The 12332-nt window shown below is 41.8% G+C and overlaps 1 protein-coding gene across 6 annotated transcripts in view; it reads left to right on the forward strand.

Moving 5' to 3' along the window:
- Positions 1-12332, forward strand: part of L3MBTL3 (L3MBTL histone methyl-lysine binding protein 3) — a 123676-nt gene that overhangs the window by 34827 nt on the left and 76517 nt on the right. For all 6 annotated transcript variants that reach the window (XM_023230610.3, XM_023230614.3, XM_023230611.2 and 3 more), the window contains 4 exons: positions 1501-1585; positions 3430-3521; positions 5759-5863; positions 11956-12091. In XM_023230610.3, coding sequence (XP_023086378.2) covers positions 1501-1585; positions 3430-3521; positions 5759-5863; positions 11956-12091 — 418 coding nt within the window. The remainder of the gene's footprint in view (positions 1-1500; positions 1586-3429; positions 3522-5758; positions 5864-11955; positions 12092-12332) is intronic.

Consider the following 12332-nt stretch of genomic DNA (forward strand, 5'->3'; position numbering starts at 1 on the left):
AAACAATGGCACATAAATATGAAGTATATTTGGGAAGAAGCCATTCAAAATGTGTGAATTAAACCATAAATATCATATTCCTAAAGCATCTATTAATGGTTCTATAGGAAAAGGGAACTTTGAGATCTGGAAACGTTTCCCTTAAGATCGGTACTATACAATAGTTACTTGTGAGTCACTGTGCTGGGAGCTGAGAATACAGGGATGCATAAGTCAGATAGATGACAGAGTCTCTCCTGGCAGAGACACTGCATTCTTGTTTAGGGGGTATTTAATCTCTACAAACAAAGTGAACAGGAGAAATGTCACCTAGTGATAAGTGCTACGTTGAGAATTAAAATAGGGCATTAGGATAGGCTGACTGCTCTAGGTCGGGTTGTCAGGGAGCCCTCCCAAAGACAATGACATGAACAGCATGATGTGATTAATGAAGAGGAGCCAGCTATGTGAAGTTAAGGGTGAGGCGTCTTGTGGGTAGTAGAACTTCCAGAGGAAAAGTCCTCAAGGTAAGAACTTGCACAGCATGTTCTGTTGGAGGAAATAAAAGAAAGTCTGGTCACTGTAGTTTAGGAGAGGATGGAGTAAGATAAAGTTGAAAAGGTACGTGTGGCCCAGGGCATGTAGGGTTTTATGGTAAACAAGAGTCATGGGTGTTCATTGTATTCTGAGTTTCAGGGGAAGCCTCTGGAAAGTTAAGACAAGGGAATGCTTTGATATGATGTATGTTTTAAATGACCACTGTAGCCCTGAGTGGAATCAGGGAAACCAGTCAGGAGTTTATTGCACTAGACCTGTGAGAAGGCTAAGGAAGATGGAAGTCTGTGGATTTGGGAATCAGAGGTAGGGTTGTCAGAGTGTGTGAGGAAAAGAGAAACATCAGGGATAACGCTTAGCATTTTGGCTTTCACAATTGGCTGGATAATCATGTCTCTTACTGAGAATGGTAAGATGAGGGTGGAGTGCAGAACAAAGAGTCCTTTGGCCATGATGGGTTTGAGATGCTGATTAACTATCCAGATGAAGAGCCCAAGTAGGCATTTGTGTTCAGCCACATGGAGTCAGGAAGAGGAAGCTGGGGATGTGGATTGGGAGTATCTGGCCTATAAAATGACCTTGAAAACCCAGGGAAAGGGACTAGAAAGGGTAGAGAAGGGAACGGGATTGGAGGAGACATCAGCAGAGGAGACAAAGAGGTGCCAGTGAGGCCTGAGGAAAATCAGAGCGGAGTGGTCACGCAGCTGAGGGCGGAAGTGTTTCAAGGAGCGGGGAGCGGTGTCCATGCTCTTCCGGTGGGTAATACATGGATACGGTCTTACATTACAATAACCTCAGGCCAAAAGCAACACAGTTTTCAAATGAACTATATTCTTTCTCTCCTTAAAAGTTATAAAGTAGAAGTGAATAAAAGAACAACAGAAAAAGTGCTTTCTGACAGCTCTAACTATTCACTGGTGCCAATTTCTTGAACTGTAAAGTCATAATTTTCCTTTCTTTTTGTAGGAGAACAAACAAGATGTAAGAATCTTGAGGGGTTCGCAGAGAGCGCGGAGGAAAAGACGAGGGGATTCGGCTGTATTAAAGCAGGGTGAGCTGATGAAAATAAAGTCTTACCTGTAACTTTATGGAATTGAAAATGATTCACACAGGTGGAGATTTTAGTCATGGCAGTTAAAGTATTACTTCAGGATTTTCTTTGATTCCGTTTTGTCAGTAAAGATTGAGATTTTGAGGATAAGAAAAAAATGAAAATTCATAACTTTCAAGTGATTTCAGGGTAAGGATGAGAACTGTCTTCCTTCCTCCCTCCCTCCCTTTCTTGCTCTCTTCCCCCATCCCTTCCTCCCTCCCCCTCTCCCTCCCTCCCTCTCCCCCCCTCCCCCCCCCTCTCCTCTCCTCTCCTCTCCTCTCCTCTCCTCTCTTCTCCCCTCCCCTCCTCTCCCCTCCCCTCCCCTCCCCTCCCCTCCCGTTTTTGAGATGGATTCTCACTCTGTCACTCAGGCTGAAGTATGGCAGCGCAATCTTGGCTCACAACAGCCTCCACCTCCTGCGTTCACGTGATTCCCCTTCCAGAGCCTCCCAAGTAGCTGGGATTACAGTTGTGCACCACCACACCCGGCTAATTTTTGTATTTTTAGTAGAGATGGGGTTTCATCATATTGGCCAGGCTGGTGTCGAACTCCTGACCTCAAGCCATCTGCCCGGGTCTGCCTCCCAAAGTGCTGGGATTACAGGCACGAGCCACCTTCCCTGGCCCTTTGTTTTGTTTGTTCCATTGTTCCTCATGCAGCATTTTATTTCCAGAAGGAAGCCGGCCCTGACGCCCTTCCCTTTAGTATTTGTCTCGATGTACTTTTCTGCTTATTCTGTGTGGACCTTGGGTCACTTCCATAGAGGCCCTGGGGGGTGTCCCCCACTAGGCTCTATCCCCTTGCCTGCCTTAGCTCACAGCCTGCACAGTCATACTGTTCCGACAAACCAGGGCCATGAACCACGCGCTCTTCCTCAGTGCTGGGGTGCATTCTAGCCTTGTTCTGTTAATTCCTTAAAAAATTGCAAATAGCCCCACCTGCCCCAGGCACACAGCTTAACGTTTGTGTCTTTTCAGAGCTGACCTTCTGTTTTATGTCACTGAGATGAAGGGTGTAAATTCCTCAGTTCCTCTGCACTCTGCCTCGAAATGTCTGTTTCTTTCACCATCCTTTCCCTTGCCCTTCTTTTTTACCCCGGATGAACTTCCAGGCCCCTAGCTCTTCTGGGACCTTGTTCCTTCAGTCACATTTTTTCCGTAAGTTTTCCGATTTTTTTCTTCTCTTTGTGTACTCTACCTTAGCCTGTTCCAGTCTCATCCCCAAAGTACCTTTCTCTCAACTTTGCTCCCCATCAGGCTATTATATTTTTCCTTCATTTCCAGTCTTTTTCTAATTAATCCAAAATATATGAAACGAATATTAAGTGCCTCCATTATTTTTATCACTTATGCATTCTTTTTGCACCTAAAAATCTGCCTCTCACTATATTGATTGTTTTCCTTCCTTTTCAAGATTAGCAGCCACTCAATGCACTGGCCTTTCCACAGTCCTCAACTTCTTGATCTCTTAGGGAAAATTTTTTGAGCATCCTGCTTCTAGAAGCTCCCCCTTCCTGTAGCTTCTGTGGTAGTGTTTTGTCTTGACTTCCTGCTGTCTTCTTCCTTTATTCTAAGTTCTTCCACTTCCATCTCCTACCCTCCTCACTAAGGGTGCAAACCGCAGTTCGGTTTTTATCTTGGTTCTTGGGAAGAGGAGCCAGGAAGAGAGACTGAGAGATACCAGCCCTGGAAGTCAGAGAAGAGCCAGGCAGAGTATCAGTCAGGGAAGTGTGAGTTCACAAATGAAGCACTGCTGGCTTAGATTTGGAAGTTCTGTCATTTCAGTTTCGCTTGCCTTTCAGGTTTGCCTCCTAAAGGAAAGAAAGCATGGTGCTGGGCATCCTACCTGGAAGAGGAGAAAGCTGTGGCAGTGCCAGCGAAGCTGTTCAAGGAGGTATGTGCCCTTCTAGAGACATGATCTGTAAGGGCACAGGAGCTGGGATCCCAGCCTGAATTAGGATTGTTGTTTCCACTGAAATTTGACTTGAGATCATTTTTTCAGGATACAGTTTTTCATGCCTGTGTTTATATGGAGGGCAGTTAACATTGACGTGTGCGTACCTTCCCCATGCCACGTGTGTGGGTGCACACTGACGCATGTGTGCTCTTTTCTCTCAGCATTTGATGAGCTTGCGATCATGAATTTTAACAGGGTACTAATACTACCGTGAAAAACTAGTAGATGAAGAAAAAAATCTTAGGAAATTTCACGACAAGGTTGTGGCTTTGAGAGATGAAAAATGAGTTACTACAATTTACATACTATCACAACAAAACATCTAAAAATGGGTCACTGTATTAGCTACGATAAAAGTATTTTATCATAAGTGATTTAAAATCAGTTAACAATATAGATATAAACCAAGGGTGGGGGTCCTGGTGCAGTGGCACACGCCTGCGTGCAATCTCATCACTTGGGAAGTTGAGGCAATAGGATCACTTGAGGCCAGGAGTTCGAGACCAGTCTGAGCAACATAGTGAGACCCTACCTCTAAATAAATAAATAAATAAATAAAAATATAGCCAAGCATGGTGTTCAAAGTTGCAGTAAGCTACGATCCTGCCACTGTACTGTAGCCTGGACAACAGAGCAAGACCCTGTCTCAAAACAAATAAACAAAAAAACACACACACAAAAAAACAATGGTTGGTAAACTTTTTTGGTAAAGGGTCAGATAGTAAATATGTTAGGCATTTCAGAGCATGTGGCCTCTGTTGCAACAACTCAGTTAGGTCGTCGTAGCACAAAAGCAGCCATAGAGAATATGTAGACAAGTGGGCATGGCTATGTTCCAGTAAGACTGTTTATAAAACTCATGGTGCTCTGGGTTTGACCCACAGACTGGCGTTTGCTAACCCTTGTTTTAAATTATTTCATTATATTTAATCATGGTATGTAATTAATCGGCTATAGGTGTATTTTTATGTAGGTATGAACATAGCAAGCTTTTAAAAAGTGATGAATAGTAAATGTTAGGATGATACATCTACATTAAGAATATTTGATTTAAATGTAGTAGTAGTTACATGTAAACTTGTTCTCTGTAATTATTTTCTGTAGCTTTGGTCCTTTAGAGAATAGACTTTTTTACATTAAAAAAAAAAAGTTTAAATGTAGCTAATTCCTTGAATCAGTAATGAATGCATGTGATTCAAAATATAAAAGTACTACAATAGTATAAAGAATGTCTCTCATAGCGCTGTCCCCCAGGCACCAGGTTTGCCTAGCCGGAAGTAACCAGTGTTACCAGTTCTTATATTCCCTTCATGGAAAATTATATGTTCATATAAGCAATGTGTGTGTGTATATATATACATGCATATATACACACACACACACACACACACACACACACACACACACACACACAGATCCTTCCCTTTCTGTCTTAAACCAAATGGTAACATATGTTGTATACTTTTTGGACTTTGCTTTTTTTGTTTAACTTGACAGTTTGAGGATAATTCCGTCCTGAGTCATGAATCTCTTCACCATTCTTTTATAGCCATACATAGTATTCCATCTTAGGCCTGTTCTGTAATCATTTAGGTTGCTCCCTATTGATTTGCGCGTACATACATATATACTTTCAAATCTTTTGCTATATGCTTTGGTGAATAATCTTCTATACCAGTCATTTTTCACACGTGTGAGTATCTCTTGGATAATTTCCTGGAATTAGAATTGTTGTGTCAAAAAGAATTTTTTGATTGATATTATGAAATTGCTAAAGGTTGTACCAATTTTCATTCTTCCTAGTGATGTGTGCATGTATCTGTTTTCCTACAGCTTTACCAACACAGTGTTGTCAAATTTTTTGATCTTTATCAGCCTGACAGGTGAAACGTATCTTAGTGTAATTTTACTTTGTATGTCTCTTCTACATGAGGTCGAACATCTTTTCAAATATGTAAAACGCAAAGGGTATATGGCATTACATTTCCTTTCCTAGGATCTATTTATGGCCTTGGTCTATTTTTTCATTGGGTTTTTTATTGATTCTTTTTCTGTGGATTTTTAGAAATTATGTATTTGGTTAAATAGTCTCTATTTTTAAAATGGTAACTATTTACATTTTTAAGTAGGCCTTTGGGATAAGGGACTAAGGCTGCTGTCATTTTGCATTTTAGCACCAGTCCTTTCCATATAACAAAAACGGATTCAAAGTTGGCATGAAGTTAGAAGGCGTGGATCCTGAGCATCAGTCTGTGTACTGTGTCCTCACCGTGGCAGAGGTAAGTTTTGCCTCATCTTTATTTTTAAAATAAAATGGTGATTATGGGGATTTAAAATGAGGAAAAACTGCCATTGGTTGTATTTCATGCCAGGCACGGTGCTTACTGTTTTGTGTGCATTATTTCGTTTAATCTTTATAAGAATCCTGTGCACGTTGTGGTTTTTCTCAAGCTCTGTTTTGTAGGTTAGGGAACTGAGGCTCAGAGTGATGAAGTAATAGATACAAGATCACACAGCTTCAAAGTGGTAGAACCTGGAGTTGAACCAGTGTCTGTCTGATGCCATAGTCCTTGTCATAAGGAACAGACCAACAGATACTTATGTTGTTTTTTTTTTTTTTTTTTCAGTATTTCAAGGTATCTCTGTGAAATTTTTCAGGAAAAAAAATGACCAAGCCAAATATGTAAATATAGACCTCAGTCTAATATATTACTGAGAGTGCTTTAAAAACTGTGACCACACAGCTTCAAAATGGTAGAACCAGGATTTGAACCCATGTCTGTCTGATTCTATAGCCTTCAGACCAACAGATAGTTTATATATATATATGTATTTTAAGGTATCTATATGAAATTTTTCAGGAAAAAATGACCAAGTCAATTATATATACATATATTACTGAGAGTACTTTAAAAAATGTGTTTCCTCCTATGCTAGCCTCCTCCTTGCTCCCTCCCTTGAGCCAGAGTTCTATCTATTTAAAAAATTCCTCCCAAAAGAATAAGATAGTCTTGTGTACTAGTTTTAGGTATCATGCTATTGTTTAATTACCTAATGAACTTATAAGAAGCTTGGCTTCTGCAGAACGCAGTACCATGTGGTGGCTGGATGATGGCAGCCTCAGTCAATGATAACATATGGTTACATAGGGTATACTATGTGCCTGTGGCTAATTGAAGTACTTTTCATCTGTTAGCTCTTTTTTTTTTTTTTTTTTGAGATGAAGTCTCGCTCTGTCACCCAGGCGGGAGTGCAGTGGCGCAATCTCGGCTCACTGCAGCCTCCGCCTCCCGGGTTCAAGTGATTCTCCTGCCTCAGCCTCCTGAGTAGCTGGGACTACAGGCACGTGCCAGCATGCCTGGCTAATTTTTGTGTTTTTAGTAGGGATGAGGTTCGCCATGTTGGCCAGGCTGGTCTTGAACTCCTGACCTCAGACGATCCACCTGCCTCAGCCTCCCGAAGTGCTGGGATTACAGGCGTAAGCCACCGCACCCGGCCCATCTGTTAGCTCTGACTAGTTTTCAAAACAAACTTCTGAGGTAGAACCCATTCCCTCCCATTTTTCAGATGAGAAACTTGAGGCCCTGAGTGTTAAAGGAACTTGCAGCTTGTAATCGTGTATTATGTAGTGAAAGGAAGTAACTGGATTCTCTTATTCATACCAGAAAACTGTTGTGGAACATTTTTGTAGATTTTATTTACAGTGAGAATACTGTCACTCTCAAACTTGATCAGACATTTTATGTTCTCTCCTTCCTGGACTCGAGTTTTTGTTAGACCCTTTTGAGTTGGAAGGGGAGGGTCAGAGTTTCGTGGTGGATGATTTGTGTTTGTCCTTTGAAGTGCATGATATTGCCCAGGGAGTGGACACGGCATGAGTCGCTATCCCGAAGAATACCATCAAGTAAGAGGATGGTGCAGGAGAAAGAATAGAGCAGGATCCTGAAAAGGAACAGCGAGAGACAGAGAAAGGAACCAGGAGAGGGGCCTGCAGTAGGAACCAGGGAGAGTGGGCAGCTGAAGTGGGGAAGAAGCAGCGGTGTCAGAAGCTGTGGTTGTTCTCACGGAGCATGAGGGAATTGTGTCTTGTGCCAGGGCAATTGGAGTGTTTGGGAACAGAATTGAGTCTTACGAAATGACTGTGAGGAAGCAGTAAGTATAGACTGCTTCTGAGAAGTTTAGCTATAAAAGAGAGAGGGAATTTTTATGATATATGTCTGTTTTTCAGCTTTTGGTTTTTGCAGATTTATTTTGCCTTCCCTATTTTTTATTATAAAAGTAATGTTTGCTCATTCTGAAAACTTCAACTATTCATAGTGTAAGAGTGTTTTCCCATCTCCCTTCCTTCCTTGCATATTCCATATCCCAGAGAGCATGACCCTTAACAGTTGACTGTGTGCCTTCCAGATGTTTTCTCTGTGTATAATAATATGTACTGCATTTTGTTTTTGACACACACACACACACTTTTTTTTTTTTGAGGTGGGGTCTGTCTCTATAACCGAGGCTAGAGTGCAGTGACGTGAACATGGCCTCACTGTAGCCCCAACATTTTACGCACAAGCGATCCTCCCATCTCAGCCTCTCGTGTAGCTGGGACCTCTCGTGTAGGCATGTACCACCTGATGCCCAGCTAATTTTTGTTTTTTTAGAAATGGAGTCCTGCAATATTGCCCAGGTTGATCTTGAAGTCCTGGGCTCAAGCAATCCTCCCATCTTGGCCTCCCACAGTGCTTGTATAACAGGCATGAGCCACCACACCTGGCATACATATTCTTTTTAACCATTGGATAGTACTCCATTTTATGGAATTGACTTTAATTCATTTAACTGCTGTCATATTGAACAACTGAGTGAGCTTCATTTTTTCATTAAAAAATTAAAAAAAAAAAAAAAAAAAAAAACAAGGGTCCAGTGAGCATCCTCTTACATCTGTAAGTAGGTCTAGGATCTATCTCTAGAATTGCCAGGTGAAAAGTATGGACATATACATTACATTTAAATTTTTGATGCATATTGCTACTTTTCATATTAATTTTCTCTTTTTCTCTCCCTCCCTCCCTTCTTCCCTTCTTGTCTTTCTTTCTTTTTTTTTTTTTCACCCCTTTGCAATGCAATGGTAAGATAACATAGTATTTGAATTCTGAAGAAGCCACTAGGAAGTAGAGTATTGGAAGGTTCAGAGAAGAAGCCTGGGAGAAGATGGGACCCACACAATATATGTGGAGATCCAAGTCTTAGGCAGAAGGAGGAGTCTCTTGCTTTATAACAGGAAGGAGGGGCAAAGAAGTAGGGCTTGTGGCTATGGGGAGCTTGTCCGTTTGGAGGCACACATTTGAGAAATCTTCTTTGGGTTAGAAGGCAAATTATTGGCTGAGAGTGAGGATGGAGAAAGTGGGATTAGAAGCTGAAGGAGAAGGAGGAGGATTTGAAAAGACCACAGTGAAGAATGGGAGAGGGAGTTGGACAGCACCGTCTAGGAGAATTGCTAGGCAGTGGCAGAGCCCAGCATTCAGGTGGAGTTGATTCTTGTTGGTTCATTTTCATTATTCACAGTAATTACGCTCCACAAATTACCGAGTATGGAACCATTGCTCTTGGGGGGAGTAGAGGGTTAGCTTCCTGTGAGCCTCTGGTCACATTTTCATCTGCTGATCAGTATGTAACCTTGTTTTATGTGTGTTTCTGTTTAAAGACACCTCATTTAAATATATATTGTTGATTCATTAAAAATTGGACTCACAAGTAAGAGCACTATCACCCCTGCCTGATGAAGCTTATCTAGCGCAAGTTTCTTCTCTGTAGGGCAACATCACAACCTTTTGGCACTTAGGGACACTAAACAGCACCTCAGCACTGTGTCAGGGGCCATTTTAAACAGCAGCATCACCCAAGAAAAGCACAAAAATGTAGAACATGTGGCACGAAATGGACCACACAAAAGACTCTTGTTCCCAGTACGAGAACTGAAACAAGAAGGTAAAGCGCCTTCTTGATTGACTTCAGCTGGGAACATGCATGTTGAGTGACTCAAAAGTGTTGTCAGTCTGCATGTCCACGAACACTGCGGGTATTATTTTGGGGTTACAGATAAATTGTATCAAGTAGATGACTTCACAAATGTGGAATACAATATGCAAATAATAAAGACTGGCGGTATGTCATTTTTTCCTTTTCAGCACCATTTACTAGACTCGGTTAGGTGGAGACAAGATGGATACCTGAAATGATGGATTGTCACCAGGCAAATATTTTGCAAAGGATATTAGGGCAGAAATTTTAAAATGTTGTCAAGAAAATGTTTTTTGAGGTATTGCTAGAAAAGGAAGGAAGACTTGGGGTGAGGGGTGCTGGTAGGGAGGAAGTAGAGGGATCAGTGTGAGACTAGAGTTTCTGTTGAGATTGAGGAAGAGGCATGCTGGGGGTAACTGGGTTCACAGACTGGAATAGGAGTATGTGTCCCAGGGTTGGATTTTTACATGTAATACTAGGAAGCAGAGCAGTTCTTGTTGGGGACTAGATTCATGGGAGTGAGGGCTTGAAGTAGAGAGGAAGGGAGCCAAAATGCCAGGGTGTTGGATAAGTCATCCGTATGGATGATGAAAGTACTCAGATGGAAAGAAAAAGAATAAGCCAGGGCTAAGTGTTTGGGTGGTTAGCATGGGGGAAGAAGAGGAGGAGAGTTGCTTCAGCCATGTGGCTCGAGCCTCGGAGGAGAACTGGCCTAGGATCCATGGTGTGGTGGGAGGCAGCAACCCCTCCTGTGTCTGCAGGACGTAGAGTTGGGAACATGAGCAGCCTTGGGGAAAGGCTTGAGAAGGACGAGCTAGGTATGACTGTGGGCAAGGAGGGTGAGGATGCGGGAGATTGTTTCTCAAAGCATAGCTTTCCAGTGAGCCTGAGATAGAGACTGGGGATAACAGAGAGAGCTTGGCTCAAGGGAGCAGAAGCTCAGAACTGTGTGCCCACGAGGAACTAGAGGCTGTAAGTTACTAAAGGACTGAGCTCTGAGGATCGGCCAGAGACAGCTGACTGTGAGTCAGAGGAGAGAAGCAGCCTTCTTTGAATGAGGTGGCTGCAGGGAGTGGCAGTATCTCCTGCCTTTCTTGAGAGATTGTATTTCCCAGGGATTCCGTCTGAGTTCTATGGAGAGACTGTTCTCTTTGGGGGAGTCAGCTTAGTTGTGAATTTTATGTATGTGGTGTATCAATACATTTTAACTGAAAAACTACTGATACATAAGAGAAAATATTACAAGTCCATCGTTTTACTACCACTTCCTAGAAGAAATCATCATCCAGACTTCTTTTTACTGTGTGTTTGTGTATATTAATGTATGTATATAAATGCATATACTTATATATGTGTGTACACACATAATACATATATGTATACATAATCATGTACCCATAAATATACATGTGGACCCCCACATGTCTAATTTTCTCATAAACTAACTCATTCTCTGTTATGTGTTCTGCCACTTGAATTTTAGCAATATGTTTTAGAGAACTTTCAATGACAGTAACTGTACAGCTGCCTCACTATTTGAGGATTGATTGTCCTGGCTCTGCACTCTGATCTAAGTCCATCATTCAGGGCTCTGCAGGACAGATGCTCACGGAGCGGGTAGAGGTCTGGAGTGGTATGTGTTTCTACCTGAACACATCTGCTTGTGTTAGTGGGAAGAAGTCCGAGGGGCTGAACCTTCTCTCTGAAAGCCCAGAGGAGGGTATGATCCGGCTCAGGTCTCATAAGCCTCTATGACCTTCTAACTCAGAATGTCCCTAAGTGGGGCCCTGTAGGCATATGTACGGCATGTGTTATACAGAGTATGTTCTTACTAGCATTCTTAGGAGCCTGTCTCATCCAAGTAATAAACCAGGAGAGGCGCTTTTCTTTCTTCCTTCCAACCCAGCTTTGGTGGAGAAGAAACACCTGACTTCTGTGCATATGCACCAGCTGTGGTCTGCAGCATTCAGTGCAGGGCAGAGCATCCACTTTGGGGCCATGCTAGAGCTGAGTGTGCTGTGCTGGTGTGCCTTCCAGCTTACCTTGGGGACACATCCTGGTACAACACAGGGAGTGGAGAAAGGACCTGCACTTTTGGGATATTATGCTTTGCCCGCATCCATGTGCTCGTAATGTAACTGAGAATGTTGCCAGAATGCCACAGCTCAGCTCTTCCCAATTTAATAGCTTTTGTCTTTAGATTCTGGATATTTGTTTAGTTGTTTTATTGCTGTTAATGTGGGTGGTTTGATTAACATTAAGACTATATCATGACTGGTGTCTATGTTTATTTTTGTGTATATATGTGAATATTCTGGATTTAAAAAAAACATAGTTCAACCTGTTTTACCTGTTTCAGGTTTGTGGATACCGGATAAAGCTTCACTTTGATGGGTATTCCGATTGCTATGACTTCTGGGTGAATGCAGACGCTCTGGATATCCACCCAGTTGGGTGGTGTGAGAAAACTGGCCACAAACTCCATCCTCCAAAAGGTTTTGTCACTTTTTGTTTTATATTTTAAATTCAGTAAAAACTTATTTTCTTACATGCTACGTTAGAATTGTTAAGAATTCGGACTTTATGAAAATTCAGATAGGCACAAATTTAACCTTATTATTCATGATGAAACCACATTTATTAAAGTAAAATAAATAAAAGTAGAGTCCAACTTAAGAAAATAAAATATGTCCATATGCTTATTTTCATATAAAATAACATTTGTTTGATACTCAA

The sequence above is a fragment of the Piliocolobus tephrosceles genome, chromosome 5, assembly GCF_002776525.5.
Source record: "Piliocolobus tephrosceles isolate RC106 chromosome 5, ASM277652v3, whole genome shotgun sequence".
Classification (NCBI taxonomy): Eukaryota; Metazoa; Chordata; class Mammalia; order Primates; family Cercopithecidae; genus Piliocolobus; species Piliocolobus tephrosceles.